Raw genomic sequence first — 21,403 nt, forward strand, 5'->3', positions numbered from 1 at the left:
AGGACGAGTCTAAGATTTGATTGATAAAAGTATAAAAAATAAAAATTTATATATTTTTCTCAATGATATGAACTTTATACCACAGGCATGGAAATAATTATAGGTCTTGAAAGTTTGTTCCATACTTTTCTCAATTTAAAACGACGTCGTTTAAAGGTCTTTTGAATGTCACTGAGCGATGAGATAGTCTGAGGTGATTTTTTCGTATTGTGGTTCTTCGTTCTTTTGTTCCGTGGCTTCCATTTGTTGACGGGAGGCTTGGTATTCCTTTGGCGTCTTATTAAAATCTTGACGTTTCATGTCTTCGGCTAAATCTGATACTTTGATGTTTGCATTATGCCTCTGACTACCAAAGCTTGTCATTCCTTTCTGGCTGGATCCCCTGAATGTACCGTACTGTAGTGGAATTTCTGCTTGAGCTTCTCTATCGAGATTACTCTCTTATTCCGTTGCCTTTTTCTTTGTCTTTTGAAATGATCTTTTATTTTTATTAGGATTATAATTTCTGTAACATCTTATTTCTAAATCAAAAGAATGAATTGATAGATTGTTGCTTGCTTAAGGTCCATTTAGGACATTTAGGATGAAATGAAAAGAAGCTAAGTACATTATCAGCATCATTTATTTATAAATGACCCTTCCTATGCAATCTCTGATTGATAGTTTTAGATCTTATACATTTCGGAATATCCTGGAGTTTCAATAAAAAATTAAATTGAAACTGTCAGTGTGTAATTATTTAAGAAATAGATATGACAGGTAAAACTGATAAATAAAATTGTTTTGTTCTGCAGAAGAAAGATGATGACAAAGTTGGAGATGATATTGATGATCCTTCAGCTTACAGGTAATGTTTTACAATATTATATTTTTGTTTCACAAATAAATAATGACTACGTTTTATTTCAATTGATTTACATAATTGTTTTTTTTTTTTCTTTTAATCTGAAACATGTTGCTGAAGTTCAAAGTAAAAAGAAATCATTATTTTTTTTACTGAATTGAATTCATAAATTGTGGCATTAAATTTGAGAGGATGTTACCTTATGCCAAATAAAAATATATGTGTGTTTCCAGCTACCCGGCCAACCCTAGTATAAACCCTGAACCTAGAACTGTTTTTTGAACAATCCCATTTTGTGGAATGTGAACTTCAATAATTAGATTCACCGACTTCGGTCATCTGAATTTCCATTAGAAATATCCACTACGGCTACAAATGCAACAAATTCTTAACAATATGCAACAAAATTGACTTCAAAAGTAACATTTCTGTTCTTTTACAACCAAACATATAGAAAATGACGAACTTCTGGTAGGGGCATGTATAAAACCGGAATCAGAACCACACATATATTTTTATTTGGCCTTACATATATTTTATTTCATTACAAGACATAATTCTACACAATTTAACAATTTATGAATTTTCAGTATTGAAGATGCCAAACAGAAAGCTGAGTATGACAAAATGATGAAACTGGCCTAGGAGAAGAAAAGGGAAGTTAGAAGACATATTTCTAAGTTTAGAAGACAGTTCAAAACAACAGTTTAAAAACACACTACATAAAAGACTAAATTCTGAGCAATTCGAATCCCGTCAAAAACATATCCTGCTCCACATGTGACACCTATCGTGTTTACCCCATAAAAATTGATAACAGAAATCCATTGATTAGGGCCGTTGTAAACGGATTGTTAAATATCCCTTGCCTAAAAGTGTAGTATCGATATACTAATACAAATATTGGAAAATTTGTGAATGACACGAATACTATAAGGTTGGTTTTGTTCCACTATAGACCACAATGACTCCAAGCGCAATAACAAGCACCAAATTCAGTATTTCCTGCTTACATAAACAGACAATGTGTCAACCACAGATTTCTGTCTTTTCGCCAATGTATGGAATCTGTTATCATTACTTTGTACTTGGACGATATTCATATCAAATCTTCACTAATATGTTCTTTGACCCACGACACAAAGTTAAGTACCTCCTACTGATAAGAACTGGACCATTTCATTGCTCTCTCAACAATTTTATTCAGTTCAACTTTTCCTGAACCTTCCAAGATTTGGTGTCAAAAGAATTATTTCTGAACTTCCTAAGCAACCGAGAAACCATTTAAAGTATATGTATGATCATTGTCTAATTCTTACTTTTTTTTATCCTTGTACCTTCATAAACTTTCCAAATGCCTTCTTTTAAAGGTTTCGCGTTAAACTTGTCCATTCTTACTGTTGCTGATGCACCATCCTCTCAATCAAATGTAAACAATATTTTACTGAGATGCTTTATTACCGTTTCAATAAATGACTGGTAAAAATGCACAAATGACTTAAGAACATGTGTAACAGTTATCTCCCTTACCAAGGTGTACGCCCTTAATTGATTATTTAAATTTACTATATATGATAGAAAAAAGATATTTGAAATACCCAGCATAACATACTCAGTACTGAATTTACCAAAAGTAGAACATTACAATTATATCATGTAGCCGTTCAGTACTGATTTACAAGAGGGTAGAAATGTACAATAAACATGTGATATAATTCTTGGTAGTGTATAGATAAGAGAGATTAGTGGTACATTTTGTTTTTGTACTTTTTATAGTTTAGGATTGGTTGTTTTTCATAAAATAAAAGATTATCAGAGAAAATATACTCAAATTTTGTTCGCATTGTTTAAAATTACCAAAATTATTCTTCTTTTGATAAAAAATGATGCTATCTAGTTTGTGATTAGTTATTTTAAAGGCCTCATCAGGATTGGTTTTTTTTTCATAAAATATGCTGAAGCAACGTCAATTGCAATCAGTCGTTATGAATGCCTTTTAATAAGTAATTTTGTATAAAATATGAATAAATGAAGGATAAATATGCATAAACTTTTGTTTTTGTTGAACAAGAATGTAATCATTTCTTCATTTTAATGGAAATTATTGACCGCCATTGTATTTTTGTACTTTTTATAGTTTATGATTGGTTGTTTTTCATAAAATAAAAGATTATCAGAGAAAATATACTAAAATTTTGTTCGTATTGTTTAAAATTACCAAAATTATTCTTCTTTTGATTAAAAATGCTGCAATTTAATTTGTGATTAGTTATTTTAAAGGCCTCAAGATAAGTCTTTATTTAGATTTTTGATATAATCAGAATTAAAATACTTAAACATTTGTTTTTGTGGAATAAGAATGCAGTTATTGCTTTATTTTAATGCAAATTGTAAACTGCCATAAGATTTCAGTACTTTTTGTACATCAGGATTGGTTGTTTTTCATAAAATATGCTGAATTTTAGGGAAAAGATACTAAATTTTTATACGCGTTGCCTAAAAAGCAAATATTTCTCCTCATATTTGAAATACTGCAACGTCAATTGCAATCAGTCTCTATAAATGCCTTTTGATAACTAATTTTGTATAAAATGTGAATATTTGAAGGATAAATATGCATTAACTTTTGTTTTTGTTGAACAAGAATGCAATCATTTCTTCATTTAATAGAAATTATTGACCGCCATTGGATTTTTGTACTTTTTATAGTTTAGGATTGGTTGTTTTTCATAAAATTAAAAACATATCAGAGGAAACTAAAATGTTGTTCGCATTGTTTAAAATTGCTAATATTTCTTATCTTTAGAGAAAATGCAGCAATTTTATTTGTAATTTGCTAGTTTAATGGCCTCGATTGAGAAAATTTTTTTTTTAAAGAATTTTAAGATTATAAGGATACAAAACTTTAAAATATTGAAAATAATGCACCACAATTTTCAATAACGGATCATTTCATTTTATTTTCCAGAGTATTTTCGGAAATTAATAAAATCAAAATCGCGACCGTTTTAGAACTCTCCGAGTTTGAAAATATATAACCTAAATGAAAACGAAAATGACCATTCTTTAATGATAATATTCAGATTTAGGTTTTATCTGTATTTTTTTTTTTTCATTTTAATTCATTAAACTTTGCTGAATAATTAATAGAAAAATGTTGATCACTTGTACTTGAACGTTTCGTATTGTACATGTATCCATTTTTATAAAATTAAACGAAACTAAGATTCCGTAATTAGTATTAGTTTATCATGTGACGTAGTAGAGTTCAATCCGTCAGATATGTCGATCGGTCCTATCCGTCCGATCTGTCCGACCAGTCAATTACTTTTACTATAAGTCTGACGGATTGGTGACGTGAGTTTGACGCGAACTTGACTGATCGGTGACTGATCGATGACCGCTGATTGATCGCTAAAACAGTAACGCCTAAGGTTGCAAGTACTGTAAAAGGTGGAGATAATTATCGTATCTAACAAGAAAATTTGAGCAATTTTTTTTATTAAGTTGGTTATTATTGAATTTTATGGGAAAATACGACTATTTTAGTGTCTCTGTTTGACATGCAATAACATGCCGATCAACTTGTACTTTAGCCGAGGGATGAATGTTGAAATGTATGAAGCCATTTAAACTTTAAAACGGAATTTCAGAATTGTTAATACATAAAACATATTTCACTTTTCCTTTTTAAAACGTATCATATTAGATAATTAGTTGTGACTACAGAATTAAACCTAAATAGTTATCCAATTATTTATATATTCAATCTGGTAAGTATTCATTTGCAAACTTCTAGGATATATAAAATCGTGTTCCATCTTTGATTATGCATTATGGTCCAAATAACAACGACCCAAAAACAAATGCATGAAACCCCTATGGCTAGGGACCTTTTACGATAGACTACGATAGAAGGGGTTTCTGTATTCTAACATATATTGTTTTACTAGGAACTGGTAAAATTATAACATTTTATTCGATCACAACATAGCAAGATTTTTACATTTGTTACCATGTACGAACAGAGTAATAAATAATTTGTTAAAAGTTTATCCTATATAATACTGTACAAAATAGTCATGTAGGTATCCATCGATGTAAGAAGAAACTTTTTCACATTTTTGACAGATGAAAGACTGTGCGGCTCCGGATATCCGCTTTGCAGGCCTGTCGAGAAAAGCACAACAATCCGAGGGGAGCAAGCGAAGGTAAGCGACAGAAAAGGACGAGTCTAAGATTTGATTGATAAAAGTATAAAAAATAAAAATTTATATATTTTTCTCAATGATATGAACTTTATACCACAGGCATGGAAATAATTATAGGTCTTGAAAGTTTGTTCCATACTTTTCTCAATTTAAAACGACGTCGTTTAAAGGTCTTTTGAATGTCACTGAGCGATGAGATAGTCTGAGGTGATTTTTTCGTATTGTGGTTCTTCGTTCTTTTGTTCCGTGGCTTCCATTTGTTGACGGGAGGCTTGGTATTCCTTTGGCGTCTTATTAAAATCTTGACGTTTCATGTCTTCGGCTAAATCTGATACTTTGATGTTTGCATTATGCCTCTGACTACCAAAGCTTGTCATTCCTTTCTGGCTGGATCCCCTGAATGTACCGTACTGTAGTGGAATTTCTGCTTGAGCTTCTCTATCGAGATTACTCTCTTATTCCGTTGCCTTTTTCTATGTCTTTTGAAATGATCTTTTATTTTTATTAGGATTATAATTTCTGTAACATCTTATTTCTAAATCAAAAGAATGAATTGATAGATTGTTGCTTGCTTAAGGTCCATTTAGGACATTTAGGATGAAATGAAAAGAAGTTAAGTACATTATCAGCATCATTTATTTATAAATGACCCTTCCTATGCAATCTCTGATTGATAGTTTTAGATCTTATACATTTCGGAATATCCTGGAGTTTCAATAAAAAATTAAATTGAAACTGTCAGTCTGTAATTATTTAAGAAATAGATATGACAGGTAAAACTGATAAATAAAATTGTTTTGTTCTGCAGAAGAAAGATGATGACAAAGTTGGAGATGATATTGATGATCCTTCAGCTTACAGGTAATGTTTTACAATATTATATTTTTGTTTCACAAATAAATAATGACTACGTTTTATTTCAATTGATTTACATAATTGTTTTTTTTTTTCTTTTAATCTGAAACATGTTGCTGAAGTTCAAAGTAAAAAGAAATCATTATTTTTTTTACTGAATTGAATTCATAAATTGTGGCATTAAATTTGAGAGGATGTTACCTTATGCCAAATAAAAATATATGTGTGGTTCCAGCTACCCGGCCAACCCTAGTATAAACCCTGAACCTAGAACTGTTTTTTGAACAATCCCATTTTGTGGAATGTGAACTTCAATAATTAGATTCACCGACTTCGGTCATCTGAATTTCCATTAGAAATATCCACTACGGCTACAAATGCAACAAATTCTTAACAATATGCAACAAAATTGACTTCAAAAGTAACATTTCTGTTCTTTTACAACCAAACATATAGAAAATGACGAACTTCTGGTAGGGGCATGTATAAAACCGGAATCAGAACCACACATATATTTTTATTTGGCCTTACATATATTTTATTTCATTACAAGACATAATTCTACACAATTTAACAATTTATGAATTTTCAGTATTGAAGATGCCAAACAGAAAGCTGAGTATGACAAAATGATGAAACTGGCCTAGGAGAAGAAAAGGGAAGTTAGAAGACATATTTCTAAGTTTAGAAGACAGTTCAAAACGAAGGTTTGCCAATGAACATACAACTAAAGAAGGAGGTAGGGATTTGTAAATTGGTGTTAAAAGTATTGAAAACTGTAGTGTTATTGCATGTCTTTCTGTACTTAATATGACATTGTATAAGATAGTATTGTGAAACATGTTTAAACTAAATTCATAGTAAACACATCTTCGATAATCTCAAAGACTTATATCCCATTCTCCTTTTATTCACAAAAAAGAGTTAATCAGAAACCTGCTTATATTGGCAATCATACCACATCTTTTTATTTTTTTTATTTATACTTAAACTTACTAAACTCAGTATATCAGAAGCCTGCCTATTACTTAGCTCATTGAACATGGTATATAAAAAATGTCACTTTAACGAAACTTGCTGAACTGGGTGTTATAAAAAGCTGTCTAAACTGAACACAATGCATGAGTTATGTCAGAAATATACCTATATCAAAACAAAATGACATATTTGAATGCTTGCTCATAAATATGGATGTTCATATCAATGTACCTTTATTTATTCTGCAACTGTGCTATTTGCCAGTCAAATTACACTGACCGTATATTCATTTGTGATATATATTCACTGACTGTATAACAGCTTATTTATGACATCAAAAAAGAATACAGTCATTATTTTTTTATCCAAAATATTTGATTTGGAAAAGTTGTAAGAATTGCAATATAAAGAGAACAACTATACATTGTCTCGAAATATATATTGTATTTATACTCAAAACAGGACAGAAATGCTTATCATAGTCTCACATTTTACTTGTTTCTTAGCCTTGAACAAATAAATTTTATATTTTGAGACTATTTTGTAGTTCCAATCCTTTCTGCATTTTAACGTAGTTCAAATGTATGACATTTAATGCTTGAGTGACTATAAATATTCTATATTTATTTTCTATGTTCAATGAATATTTTTCAATTACATTTATCGATGTTGCAAGTCACATTTTTGGGCAACATTGGTTAACATAATGTACATTTTACACTTAAATGGCTCTAAGTTTTAACTGATAGGTTCATATTTTAGTCTTTCTTCCGTACATCTGCTCAGGAATCATCTATATCTAACAGTCAAGAATTCTTGTTTAATATTTAAATGAACTTTGAATTATAAAGAGTCATTACTTTTCAGGAATTTGAAATGGACAGAGAAATTAAGGAAGAATTGCAAAAACAGAGAGATGAAAGGATAGAAATTGTAAGGAAGGAATTGGCTTGGGAATCGGAGAAACAAAGAATTGCACTAGAAAAACTCAGGAAAAGGTATGTGCAATTACAATAGTTACAATATTCTATTGATGTTAAGTTTGATAACGATTTTAGACTCAACTTTATTAAGTTGATATTGCAAAATTTATTATTGTTTATATTCCAAAAATTCTGTTTTAAAGCAGTTGTTGACAATTTTAAGTTTGTTTAAGTGTAATACTATTTTCACATTCTACCTGTTCACTTAAGTAAATTTTAAATAAAAAAGTATATTTTTAAGTCAATTGATTATCTTATCAACTTAAGAAACCATGTTATTTTGAATAGAAGTGTTAAATATGAAAATAATTTCGATTTTGGTATTTTTTAAATATATGACTTGATATAGTTAGAATTTCCTTAATTTGTGTAAAAAACTAATGGTCATTTGAATAGATTGACCTTGAACTTGTTAATATCACCCTGCACACTGATTTAGAAGTAATATATTTTAAATCAAAGTACAAGTGAGATGACTGTATGTTTGAAAAATATTTATAGTTGCTCTGTTACCTATAGAAATGTTGTGATTGTATATAAAATATTTTTTTCTTTTAATATGATTATTTAAGAATTATACACAGTATATTTATAACAAAAACAATCTTTTTTCTTTCTAAGATACAAAGATGTAGTTGAATGTGAGAGAATAGTTGTCAAAGCTTTTGAAACCAGTCACGAAGTTGCTAGTTTTAGAGCAGCCAAATTATCAGATGATTTTTATCATATGAAGGCTGAGTTTGAGAGGAGGAAAACTAACATGACTACAGAGGACCTGACAAGAGACCCTACTAGAGAATTAATGACAGGTATTTAGGATTATTTAAGACATTGAAATATCTAACACCTACAAGAGTGTAAGAATGGGGAATCTCACAAACTTGAGGGTGACCATAGGACAGCTTTACTTGAGGGAAGTCTAGGTGATATTACATTTCTAATATTTGTACCATTGCCAGTGTTCAGTATTTTTCTGTCTATTTAATATTTAGATTGTTTAAAAAATCAAATTAATAAAACCCAAGTATGAACTGAATTCCCCAAAGGACAAAAACACTAAAAGGATAACTGCAGCTGATTAGATCAGTGAAAAACTAAAGTGACAGAGAGAAAAAAGTAAAAGAAAGACCAGTACAGAAAAAGTAATATTCCACTACTGTAACAATATATTTAGGAATCATATGAATTACTCTTATTTTCTGTTGCCAAATATTCACAATACTAAATACATGTGATAAATTTTGAACTTTAAGTATTTTGTTTCTGAGGTCAATTTCATTACCATGTTTAAGATGTCTAAAATAAGGAAAAGACTGGTTTAAGAGTTGGTAACAGTCTAAAAGAATTCAATATATATTTTTTAAAGGTCAGACAAGATTGACGGAGATGGGAACTGATGCAGGAGGCAAACAAGATGATGCAACAGCCAAAGTGACCACTACTACCACACTGAAAGGTAGCATGGGTGAACGTATATCTAAAGCTCTGGGCAAAGTAGAGGAAAAGAAGAAAAAGAGAGCACAAAGAAGGGCTCAGGTATTAATTGTTTAATTTTAGGTTAAATGTATTGTGTCATAAAAAACCTTTATGCCAAATCATTCTCTTATGAAAATAGCAAGAGACAGTTACAGTGCTCAAATGTCTACATAATTTACAGATTTTGATGCAATATTTTTGAAATAATTTATGCAGTGAAAGTTGTCTCATATTTGAAAATCTGATTGTTAGATTTGTATTTAAATTGTATTATCTTATTATATTAAAACCTATCAGGGTATTGTAGAAAATAAGACTAGATAAGTTTTGAAAATTATCTTCTTACAGATAAACTTTTAAAATCCTCCCCTCATCAAAGGCAAATGACAGAAGTAGGATCTTAAAAGAGGGTGTTGTCCATATCTACTTTTATGATTGGCCTTGATTTTTCAACATGTGCTTTTTTCGTTGTTAACTTTGATTACAAACTTCTATTTACAGTGGGATGATTTATACAGTACCAAACCAGAAGATGATTTTGAAGATCCTAATGATGTGGCTTCTATCAAAGAAGCTAAAGATAACATGGGCTATTTCAATCTGAAGACGGCCAAGGATTATATTGTACCAGATCATCTGAGGATGAATGTAGAAAAAGCTAGAGGAAGATTACTTGTGTTGAAAGATCTGGTAAATAGCATTTTTTAAAACTCTATACGAATATTCGTAATGGAAGTCACTTAAATGGATACATATTTATTCAGTTTCATCTACCTTGCAGCTGAAAACTTGTTTATATATGTACCTTGTTGAGAGTATAATATACAGGCAGCCACTTTTGAATAACAGTTCCTTTATGTAAAAACATTTACTATTATTTTACTACTATTCTAAAGAACTTTTGAAAATGACAGTTATTTTTTTCTGACTGTTGTATATCTATTTCTATAGATTCTGTAAACCAAATTATTTCCAATGATACTTTAATATTTTTTAAATGATAAAAATATTCACATTGTTTTTCTACCCGCAAAAAATAATCGCTCCTGAAAATTAGTTGGAATACAGTATCCATATATATTTTTCTTACAACTGGATTTCGTTAACTTGACAAAACCTGTTTTGTAGATTCATGAATATAAATATAACTTCAATCTCAAGCTACTATCATTAAGAGACAAAAAGATACAAATTATTGAAGAAATCAAAGATGTTGTATGCAATTTAAAAGAAGTACGTCAAAAGTTAGATGATACAAATCGTAAAACAATCCCACCAGTACCAGAGATGCAATTATGTGAAATGCCTGAGAAGTAAGTCATTCAATACAGTGCTTTAAAATCAACAACTTCAATAAAAATGAAAAAAATGTTTCTGAAGTCTTGGACCTTAAGTTTATCTTGATTATTTCAGTTTCTTTCCAAGATTGACACAGATTTTAGTTTTATCATTCAGTTTTGAAATGATTGAATTTTCTGCATAGTTTATCGGTTTTCTATATTCAACATTACAAAAATATGATGGTTCAAGAGCATAATCATGGTCCTTTGATACTTGTTGTCTATGAATATAGTCCCTAGTGTGGACAGTGTAACTTGCAATTTTTTTTCATATACCTCCCCCCCCCCCTTTTATTTTTCATGTTTTATGCATCAGATAGCAAGTTGGGGATGAAATTACACTGTAAAAAATTTTGTTATGAATTTAAAGCAAAGTAGAGATTTGTTCCAGTTGAAAAAGGTCATAATTGATATGTCTGAAGCAGTCAAACTGAATTGTCCATATTTTAAGTTAGAGCTGATGAAGTTTTTTATGATTTTGATATAATGTGTCCCAAAAGTAGTACTGACACAGTAAAAATCTCATTGAAAGAGTAAGTGTGATTTATTTAAGTAGCATTTATTGTTCAAAAGAAATGCTCTATGAAATCATTGTATTTTTTGGCCTGATGCATAAAGTATTCCAAATATATAATATTGTTTTGATAATACTATCAACTTGTTCAATATTTATGTATCAGTTTTCATTACCATTTGAGCTATTGCAATCACTAGGAGTCTATTCAAAAAAATCTCTGAAATTACAGAAACAATTTCAACCCATTTTTGCATGATATTAAATTTTGTATACTTCAATAAGTTGGACCTCATACTGACCATGTATTTTATAGTACGTTTTAATGTTATTTTTCTATCATTTAGTAATTCTTTTGCAGAAAATTAGAATATACAAGGGAAACATTGATTAAGTTCAAGAAGGAGTATGAACAGCAACAAAAAGCATCAAAAGGATCCTCTACCGGAGGCTTTGGTGGCTTTGGTGGCTTTGGTGGTGAAACTAAGGTAAGAAACGGAAAACGTTGGTTTATTGTTAGCCCTCGAGAAATCTTTACTTTGGGTTTTAAAGGTGTAGATTGTGAAGAGATTATTACATAGAAAGGCTGATAAAAGATATGATTCTTTACAAACATACAACCTATTTGTAAGAAATGGACTCGCATATCTGGATGATAAAATAATCCTTTTTTACATATGTCATAAGGAAATGTGTAGAAAACATCACAGCAACCCAACTACAGGAAGCAAAATGAAGACATCAAGAAGCCAACATATTACTATTATCCATACTACATATAAAAATAAAATGTAATATGATTACCAATGAGACAACTCTTTACCAGAGTTCAAATGGCTTAAAGGTTAACAACTAGATATAGGTCACCATACAGCCTTCAACAATGAGCAAAACACATACTGCACATCAAGCTGTCAAAGGCCCCGAAATGACAAATGTAAATCAATTCAAACGAGAAAACTAACGACCTGATTTATGTACAAAACAATAAACGAAAAACAAATATAAAATACAGCAACAAACGACAACCTCTGATTTACAGGCTCCTGACTTGCTCATTCAGAATGTGGCAGGTTTAAACATATTTGCTGGCTCCAAACCCTCATTCTAACCTGGGACAGTGGTGTAACAGTACAACATAAAAACAAACTTTAAAAATCAGTTGTAAATTGTACATTTCAAATGTAAAATCATCCCAAGTATAAACACATGATGTATAAATTCAACAGAGACTATTACATCTGCCATAAGCAATCAATTCGAAATGGAACAGAAAACATATGTTGATACAATGACAACTTGTTTTTAAGAGCCACAGTTATTTAGTTGCAAATACCATAGTCATATGTTTTGATCAAGGGAATAAGAAAAGGGACCAATAAAAAAAAACACACAAAAAACCACTAACATACACTATAAAAATCACTTCACTCAATAATAACAGTATTACAGACAACAACAAAAACAGCTGTGCGATAAACAACCTTAAATAATACATTAACTTAGAGTCCAGGGATTTTACTCCGAATGATCTCATTTTTGTTTCAATTGACTGACTGATGTTTACAAAACAAATTTTATGAGAAAAAGTTTTATATCCTTCAATGTCAGACAAACTTGTGATTAATGTATCCATTATATTAATATTTTGCTTGATAGTCTATGTATAGGCTTTTGCATATTTCTTTTGAGGATAAACATCTAACAGTCACATCATTTAGTTTATATTCATCTTTCTATTCTATGTTAGGCTGTCTCACCAACTCCAGCAAGACTTGTGAGTGAAACAAAAGCTAAAACAGATTCAGCATCTAGTGAAGTATTAGAAGATGTTGAGTTAACTCCCTTGGAAATAAAACTTAAACAAGCTGAGGACATTAAAATGTTGTATGAACAAGACAGATTATTAAACAGAATTAATGAATTAGTGCAAAACTTTGATGCCGAACTCAGAATTCTCAGACATGAAAAATTCAAATTGGATATTGTCATGAAAAACGCTGATCTAAGGTATGTTGTCTCAGAGATACTAATCAAATTGGACATTCATCTTCTTTTTTTATGCCGCCGCCGTAGTGGAGGGGGCATCAAGTGTTAACCTTGTCCATCTGTATGTCCATACATACCTACGTACGTCCCGAAATTGATTTCCGTTCTCTAACTTTTAGTTTGCCTCAACCAAATATTATGAAACTTATACACAATGCTTATTCCCACCAAACACAGATCAAGTTTGAATTTGGGTGGTGTCTCTTTTTACTGTTCTAGAGCTATGCCCTTTACAAATGGAAAAATCACTGAATTTTTCGTTTCCGTTCGCTAACTAAAGTTTGCCTCAACTAAATGTTATGAAACTTATACACAATGCTTATTACCACAAAATTCTGATCAAGGTTGAATGAGTGGCGTCTCTTTTACCGTTCTTGAGTCCCTTTATAACATTATATGCTAGTGGGGGCATCATCTGTGTCCCATGGACACATTCTCCATTTATTTACTAATGAGGTTTGCATTTCAAATTAAATGTGAACTTGGCACACAAAAAAGATACCAACAGGACACAAAAAAATTAAAAGAAGGATGCACACTACCATGCATGACCAAAAGAAAAATGAGGAAAGGACATAAGATAGTTCACAATTGATTACCATGATTACCAAGAAAATTGAATCTAGTAACATGAACTGCTGCTACAAATTAGGTAGAACACATTTGCATAGGAAGAGTTACTACATTCTGCTCCTCACAGGACTTAACTATGCTTCATATGTAAGGGAGTAAAATGGAATACAATAAAAGAAAATTTAAGTAGATCATTATATTGAAACTCTATCTTTAATATTTTCACAAAGAAAATATAATTTTGCAAGGTTAAAACAATGTTTTGAAAACTAATACCTGTACAAAGTATTTGTTCTTTTGATTTTGAATATTGAATGTTTTACAGACAGGTGACTTTGTTCGAGGAGTTAGTATTACTGAAAGAGTTTGAGAAAAGGGAGGATGTGTTGGCAGAAAAAGTCACCAATAAAGCTCAGGAGAAAATTGATATGCAGAATAAGGTTGGTTTGCTATAAATATAATTTAGAACATTAGTGTTATACTTAATTATTTGTTAGATCTGGTTGAAATTTGGACTTATCAAAACTGCGGATGAGTTCTATAATCAGAAAAATCTGAAAATTTTTTTTGGTAGTGGGCTAGGGGTATGTGAGCTTGCTAGGTTAATGTTCTTTCATTAGTGTCAGGTTATTGATCTTATAAAGGAGATATTTATCAAAGGCCTAAGTTACTCATGATCAAATTTATAATGTCAGTATATGTGTTAAAGAGAACAAAACATAAAGACATCAGAAGAAGCTACTTAATATAAAAATAAGGAGATGTGGTACGATTACCAATGAGACAACTATCCAACAAAGTTCTAATAAAGTGAATGTAAGCAATTATAGGTAACCATAAGGTCTTCAGCATTGAGAAAAAATCGTAGGTATAGTCTACTATAAAAGGCCCTGACATGAAAAATATGAAATAATTCAATTGAGAAAACTAACGGCCTAATTTATAACAAAACAATTTACGAAAAACAAATATGACAGACATGAACCAACGACAACTACTGAACTACATGCTCCTGACTTGGAACAGACACATAAAAAATGTGGTGGTGTTAAACATATTTACTATATTTATATATCAGACTTGTCTTACCAACTCGTATTGCACATCAAACGGGTCATTGAAGCATATAAAAAAAAAGTGACTGGTGGCTACAAGAAAAAATCAAATGAACGATGTAATATTTATTGAATTAAAGACACTTGTCTAGAACCATTCAACAAAAACAACCAGAAAGTTACATAGGTGCATGGATTTATAAAATATTATTTTACAGATTGTGGAAATAACAAATAAGATAGAAATGAAAAAGAAGGAAATAGAGAAGATGGGAGAAAAAGACAGAGCACTACAAGCACAGTTCTTAGTTTTACTAGGAGATAAAAATCAGCGGGCGGAATATCTTACAAAAGTTTATAAGAAAAAGATTAAAAGGGCAAAGAAAAAAGTGTCAGAGGATGGTAGGTCAAGGATTTTAAGATTTTTATTTACTTTGAATGACTTTATTCAATAATTTAAACTTCTCAGTTTTGCTGATTGATTGATTTTTAATTGCTTAATGTTATGCCACAGATATTTTGTTCATGCTAAGGGTTCTAAGGTTTTATATAACTATTTCACATTTTTTTTAGGGGAGAACACAGTTTTATGGTTGTAATGTACAAATTCACAAAATATAAAGATTGAATAGCAAACAATCATCATAGGTTAAATGAAGGCAAATTATATTTTGAATTCAAATAAATGACAGCTCTATCTTTTTATATTAAATTAAGATTACATGTCAAAGGGAGTGTGTCCTTGTTATATTTGAGATTTAGATTATGCCTATAAATAAAATGATTGAACTTACAGGTAAGCCAATTTTAGATTAATAACAACTTTGAATACAAGGATATATTATAATTTAAACATATTTAAGAAGACTTCGGCCCTAAGTTTGAGACTTAATCTTTTCTAGATGAAAGTGAGGAGAGTGATGATGATTCAGATGATGATTCTGAATGGGATGAAGATGAAGACGAATCTGATGATGATGCTGGAGGTTATGACCTTGACATTTGCCCTCCAGGCTGTGATCAAGTAAGTAATAGATATTTGTCTTCCAATAAAAAACTCATGTTTTACACTATTTTGACCTTAGATTGTTGTGAGAATTGTAATATATAAGTTATGCTGATCACATGGTATTAATTGCCATGGTATTATTAGGTGGCAGATTTAATTGCAGTTTATAGAATTAATTGTGCTTCATTGCTCTATTTGGCATCTTCGCTAACCATGGTTACGATCCATTTCCTATAACATGATCACGTGTAAATGTAGAAAGTGTATGTAAACAATTGCCACGTGCTTATTGTGCAACAAGTCTTTACATCCCTAAACATACGACTATATTTAGTGACAATTTGAATGTTTTTAATCAACTAATAGAAGTTCCTGTGTATGTTTCTTGCACAAATGCATGAATGTCAACGTATATTTTCGTTTCCTGCTTTACCAGGTGTGTAGAATCTAGACGTTACCGTATTTTTACCTCCAAATTGAAGAGTTCAAGTGCTACCATTGGTCAAGAATAATGTATTCGGAATGAGCTTGACTTTAATCTACCGATAGATGGCGCAACATTGTTATCACAAATGTTGGCTTAGTCTACCAAGGGTGGAGAGGATGGAATTGGATTGTTACCATTGGCTAGCGAAGATGTCTATTTGGCTGCTCTGTGAAAGAGAGGTGAAAGATACCAATGGGACATTCAAACTCATAAGTCGAAAATAAACTGACAATGCCATGGCACTAAACATTTATTTGAATGTAGATATGCCAACAAGATTCTTTGTTAAAAACCATTTCCTACTTTCTATTTACAGACATTATATGACAATACATGTGCCATGAGAGAAAAGAGACTGGACATAGAGGAAGCCTTAGTAGAGGAGAAGAAAAATAATGAAACATTAAAGAAAGAATTAGAAAGTATGAATAAAAAGTTAAAGGTCATCATAGGAGCATTGAAGACAGCTCAGAATGATTTGGAAGCCTTCCAGGTTTGTAGCTGCAAATAATTAGCTTATCAATAAATAGATTTCTACTCGTGCAAATACTAAAGATTGTCTTTATTGTGATTTTAGATATATTTTTTTTTTCTCACTGTTCAGCAACTTTCAAATTAATGACCCATTCATTTAAGATATGAGTAATTCTGTGCTGTAAAGTGTAATTCACATTTTAGTATAGCTAGAAATAACACTTGTACTAAACTTCAAGGTATCTTCTGAAAGATCATAGTACATTCATTCTGGTTACTTTTAAGGGAAATCTCTTCAAAGGGTCATCAAGAGAACAATTGTTGATTGACTGTCAAGTTCTAACTTTGTAGTTAAGTCATGGCAAAACAAGGAAAAAAATTTAATTAGCGTTCCTAGATCCTTGACAAGAAACTCTCAAATTCAAGATAAAGCTCAGCTTATTTCATCCAGTTGTGACAAGTTTGCAGCTTTTGATTAAGTGCATTGTTGTTTATTGTTTGAATGTTTTTTTATTACAGTTAGAGAAATAGCAAAAGTTGAACGAGTTAGACGTCGTCGTGACTCTCAAACTTCACCAGATACAGTATATGATTAATGCAGTATTGCCACAGGACTTGTCACAGACCTTAGTGTTTGAATCCAATGGTGTCAACAGATTGCAACACAGAATCAAAGAATTGGAACATGAAAAACAATTACAGAAAAACACAAATGAAGTAAGTTGTTGTAGATGTGATTTGACAAGAATGCAATGTATCTTTAAATTTTTCAGCCAATGGCTACAGTAATTTGTTTTTCTTGCTTGGAGTTTTCATAAAAATATCTGCTGATGCAACAAATGGAAATTAACTTTCAGACTTGACACCTTTAATAGGATCTTTTTACAGGAAACTTAATATGATTTTTTGAAGGAGGTCATTTGCAAGATAATCTTTAGTTCACTCGGTTGTCTTTTTGTTATTTTAATTTATATCTATGTCCATACCATTCAGTGGCAGTGGCATATTGCGTTACCATTGTCCATCATTAAATCTTTTTGACTGTCCTTCCATTAATCTTCTGTCCTGAAATTATTTTAACTTTTTTCTGTTTTTCCTGAAGATATTAAGATCATTTTATGTGCTTTCGTGTATAATGCTAAGTTACTGATCAAGTTCACAGTTTAATTAAGATGGCCTACATTTACAGAATAATGTCCCTTTGAATTTGAAAGCAGGTAGAGCCTTTCATTGTGTCCCAACACTAGTTTTTCATCATTTGTTTTCCTCATCAATTATGTTCTGTGCTGTAATTATTTCTTTCTTTTATTGTTGGTTAAATGCAAAGGTGCACTGAATAATTAGATATTTAAGAGAAAGAAATTACAAATAAATTACATAATTTTGTGTTTTAACAGGGAAGCAAGAAAAACCCATGTTACATTAATCAAAGACAGAAAAGTATTTGATGCCAAGATTAGAGAGATGGAAGAACAGACAAATGAAATGATGATTGCTAAATTTGGTCAACATGTAGATATTGAGAAATTAGAAACAATTACAGTCAATAGAGCAATAGAGGAACTAAAAGAGAAACTTAGAATGACAGAAATACAATGTTCTGAAGAAGTGTCAGAATGGGACGTAAGTATCTTATGTTTGTCTGAAAGGAAGGGGAGGGTAGCAGTTAATAATATTGAAGGGAAAATTAAGGGAATCATTAATATAATTTTTCTTAGGAAGTTATAAATTGGTCTGTAAGAATTCTTCTTTAGTAAAAAGGGGTGGTAGATCTTGAACCAACAGAAAAAAATTTTAAATAAAAAAATAAATAATATTCCAAGACATTATGAAATTGGGATGTACATATCTTATGTAAATAAAAAAGAATGATAGCTTTAGATGAATTGAAAGAGAAAACTTAGAATAAAAGAAATCTTTAGGGAATTCTTTTAGAAAAAAGTTGGAGGTATATTTAAGATGTTCAAAGACAAATAAGTATTTGAGTGTTTTTAAATTTTGTGAATTGGAAAAACACAGGATATGATTGATTGATCATTTATAGCTTAATGTCAAGTGGCAATTATTTATGCATATTCAGGACCAAAACAAATTAACAACTTTATACAATAAGTATTGTTCTGCAAGGTGGGAAGATTGGGATTAGGGTATGAAATTTGGACTGCCACTAGAAAATCGGGGTATGTAAGATCGGAGAATAATTTTTGCATTGGAACAAACCAACAAGGACCCCAGAGAGTTGCATGGGTTCCTTAACATGCATAAAGAGTGACACTCTTCCTAGACTAGGAATGATACATAACTTCACTGTTCTGAGAGGATGTGGTTCCAAATTATGCATGTGATTATGCAAAATGTTTCAATGTTACTGTAATTTCTGAACAATGTTTGGAGGAATGGCAAGTATTTCAGCTTCATTATATATACTAATTACACCATTCTGATTGATAATGTGTGCTCAGACTAGGAATGATCTGTTGAAAATGAATCTCTTTATAAATGCATGCAATATATTGCTGTTTATCTCTTTCAGGAGAAAATAAAAGATAAAAAGAATAAAATAACATTATTGATACGAGACAATACTAACAGATTGGATCAGCTTAATCTTCTTATGAATGAACAAAAACTGTTTTAGAAATCATTGGATTCTAGACAGAAAAATCTGGTATATATGTTACTATGTCAAATCATAAAAGTGGATGATTTTGCTTGTTATCAAATGAAATTGACTGAATTGGTAAAATTATAAAGAAAAGAAAATTGCAACTATCAACTATCTTTCTCACTAGATGGAAAATTGTTCTTAAACCATAGATAAGTAGTTGTAATCTCAAATTATTAAAGCCTGATCTGTGAAAAAAATACATAGTCCTATTACCAAATGGAAGTAAAAATATATTTATCGGATTGAAATAATTCTTTAGTTTTAAAATAGTAATGAAAGATAAATATGATGGGAATTTGATTATTTAGAGGAGAGAGACTGTGTTAAAAAAGAATGTTGAATTTTTTTTAAATTTAAAGTAAAGCAAAATTTAAGGTCTAAAATAGGTTTGATATGTGATCTTATAAATAAAACTTCTCTCAATTATGTATGTTCACATTAAAAGTCAATGACATTGTAAAAGATGTCATGTTTTAAAAATGCTTGTTTAATTCCAGTATTTCATTTTTATCTGTCCTGAGAAATGTTTTATTAATCAAGTGTATTGAGAAAATATGAATTCTTATCCCGACATAGGACTGTTAGCAAAGTAGGAAAAAGACAAGTTTATTTAAAAATGTTTATAACTAATGATTTTTATGCATCTATAATTTCAGGGTGAAGAATATTCTGGTATTCGTAAAGCAGACGTCCATGAGAAACAGAGACTGATACAGTTAGTACAGCTACAAGCACAGGAGATTGATGCCTTGAAGGAAGAGATAATGTTATTGTCACGAAAAGGTGGCCACATACTGCCACCTGCTCAGCCACCATTACCACAAACACCACCTAATCTCAGAACAATCAGCAATTAACTATTGTTAATAATATAACAAAACATTCCGTAATGATTGTGTTAATGCTTATAAATAGGACTCTTAAAAAAAGTATATTTGGTTGTGATATCAAACAGTGGAGCTAATCATAAAACTATTATTCATTTCCTAATTTTTGCAGAGATGATAAATTGATTTGAATCCTCAAATTGATTTCAGTGAACTTTCAACAAAAGCGTAAAAGAATATCTTTTGTCATACAAGTATTTGATGATGGTTATAGTAATTTATCTTTCGTTTTTGTTTCATACTTTCAAATAATTTTGTTTTTAAATGAAAGCATTTATTTATTTTCATATTTGTAAATGATTTATGTTAAACCAATTCCGTCCTTTCTATATAATAATGATCTGTGATATTGACTTTTATCAGTAAATAAAAATTGAAGGTTATTTGTTAACATTCAAACAGCTGTTGCTCGTGTTGTGTGGTTGCATTAGAATGTGTCCCCGTGCTTGTGGTGTATGCCCTTATATTTTACAGTTATGGGTTGTTTGCCTGTGAGAGAGCTTTCACATGTTTATTATATCCTTGTTCTTAATTGTTAAGAGAGTCTTCTCATTGCCACTCATGGTATAGAACCACTAATTCACACCCGGTCGGAAAGAACATACAAGAAGTAGTACATATTTAAAGCAAAATAGTTCCTACACATAGCTGTATCTTTGTCAATAGGTGAAATATTTGGGTAGTTTTGGTATCAAATGAAAGCTTGGGGACTTGGGATCAATGTAGAACCCTTGTTGAAAGTTTCTTTTGAATAATAAAAAAGTATGTAAAATTATAGGAGGAGGGCACATTTGCCCAGTTGTTCAGATCTGAAGTACCTGTTTTTGTACTGTCAAACATCCGGGAACCAGTACGCTCTAATATGCAATTAAAAAGTATGTTGAAATTTTCAGCACAAGTCAGGATAAGGTATAGTTTTGACAATTGCAGAATTTAACATAGAAAGCAATGGGGCTATGAATTAGTGGTTTTATACCTCATACCACATCTTCTTATATCT

General features: G+C 30.6%; 1 protein-coding gene across 9 annotated transcripts in view; it reads left to right on the plus strand.

Moving 5' to 3' along the window:
• The window catches only part of LOC127700681 (cilia- and flagella-associated protein 44-like), a 333,608-nt gene extending 312,798 nt beyond the window's left edge, over nt 1-20,810 (plus strand). The window contains exons 22-34 of one of the 9 annotated variants that reach the window (XM_052204268.1): nt 6,618-6,649; nt 7,756-7,886; nt 8,493-8,680; nt 9,238-9,407; nt 9,849-10,037; nt 10,476-10,660; nt 11,563-11,689; nt 12,952-13,211; nt 14,149-14,263; nt 15,097-15,280; nt 15,781-15,902; nt 16,691-16,867; nt 17,368-17,551. In XM_052204268.1, coding sequence (XP_052060228.1) covers nt 6,618-6,649; nt 7,756-7,886; nt 8,493-8,680; nt 9,238-9,407; nt 9,849-10,037; nt 10,476-10,660; nt 11,563-11,689; nt 12,952-13,211; nt 14,149-14,263; nt 15,097-15,280; nt 15,781-15,902; nt 16,691-16,867; nt 17,368-17,379 — 1,892 coding nt within the window. In that variant the 3' untranslated portion in view covers nt 17,380-17,551. Of the gene's footprint in view, nt 1-6,617; nt 6,650-7,755; nt 7,887-8,492; nt 8,681-9,237; nt 9,408-9,848; nt 10,038-10,475; nt 10,661-11,562; nt 11,690-12,951; nt 13,212-14,148; nt 14,264-15,096; nt 15,281-15,780; nt 15,903-16,690; nt 16,868-17,367; nt 17,552-18,245; nt 18,472-19,381; nt 19,517-20,172 lie in introns of those variants that run through there. The other 8 variants (XM_052204269.1, XM_052204270.1, XM_052204267.1 and 5 more) reach the window with 8 other exon arrangements.
• Nucleotides 20,811-21,403: the final 593 nt, after the last annotated feature.

The sequence above is a fragment of the Mytilus californianus genome, unplaced genomic scaffold (genome assembly GCF_021869535.1).
Source record: "Mytilus californianus isolate M0D057914Y unplaced genomic scaffold, xbMytCali1.0.p SCAF_5, whole genome shotgun sequence".
Taxonomy (NCBI): domain Eukaryota; kingdom Metazoa; phylum Mollusca; class Bivalvia; order Mytilida; family Mytilidae; genus Mytilus; species Mytilus californianus.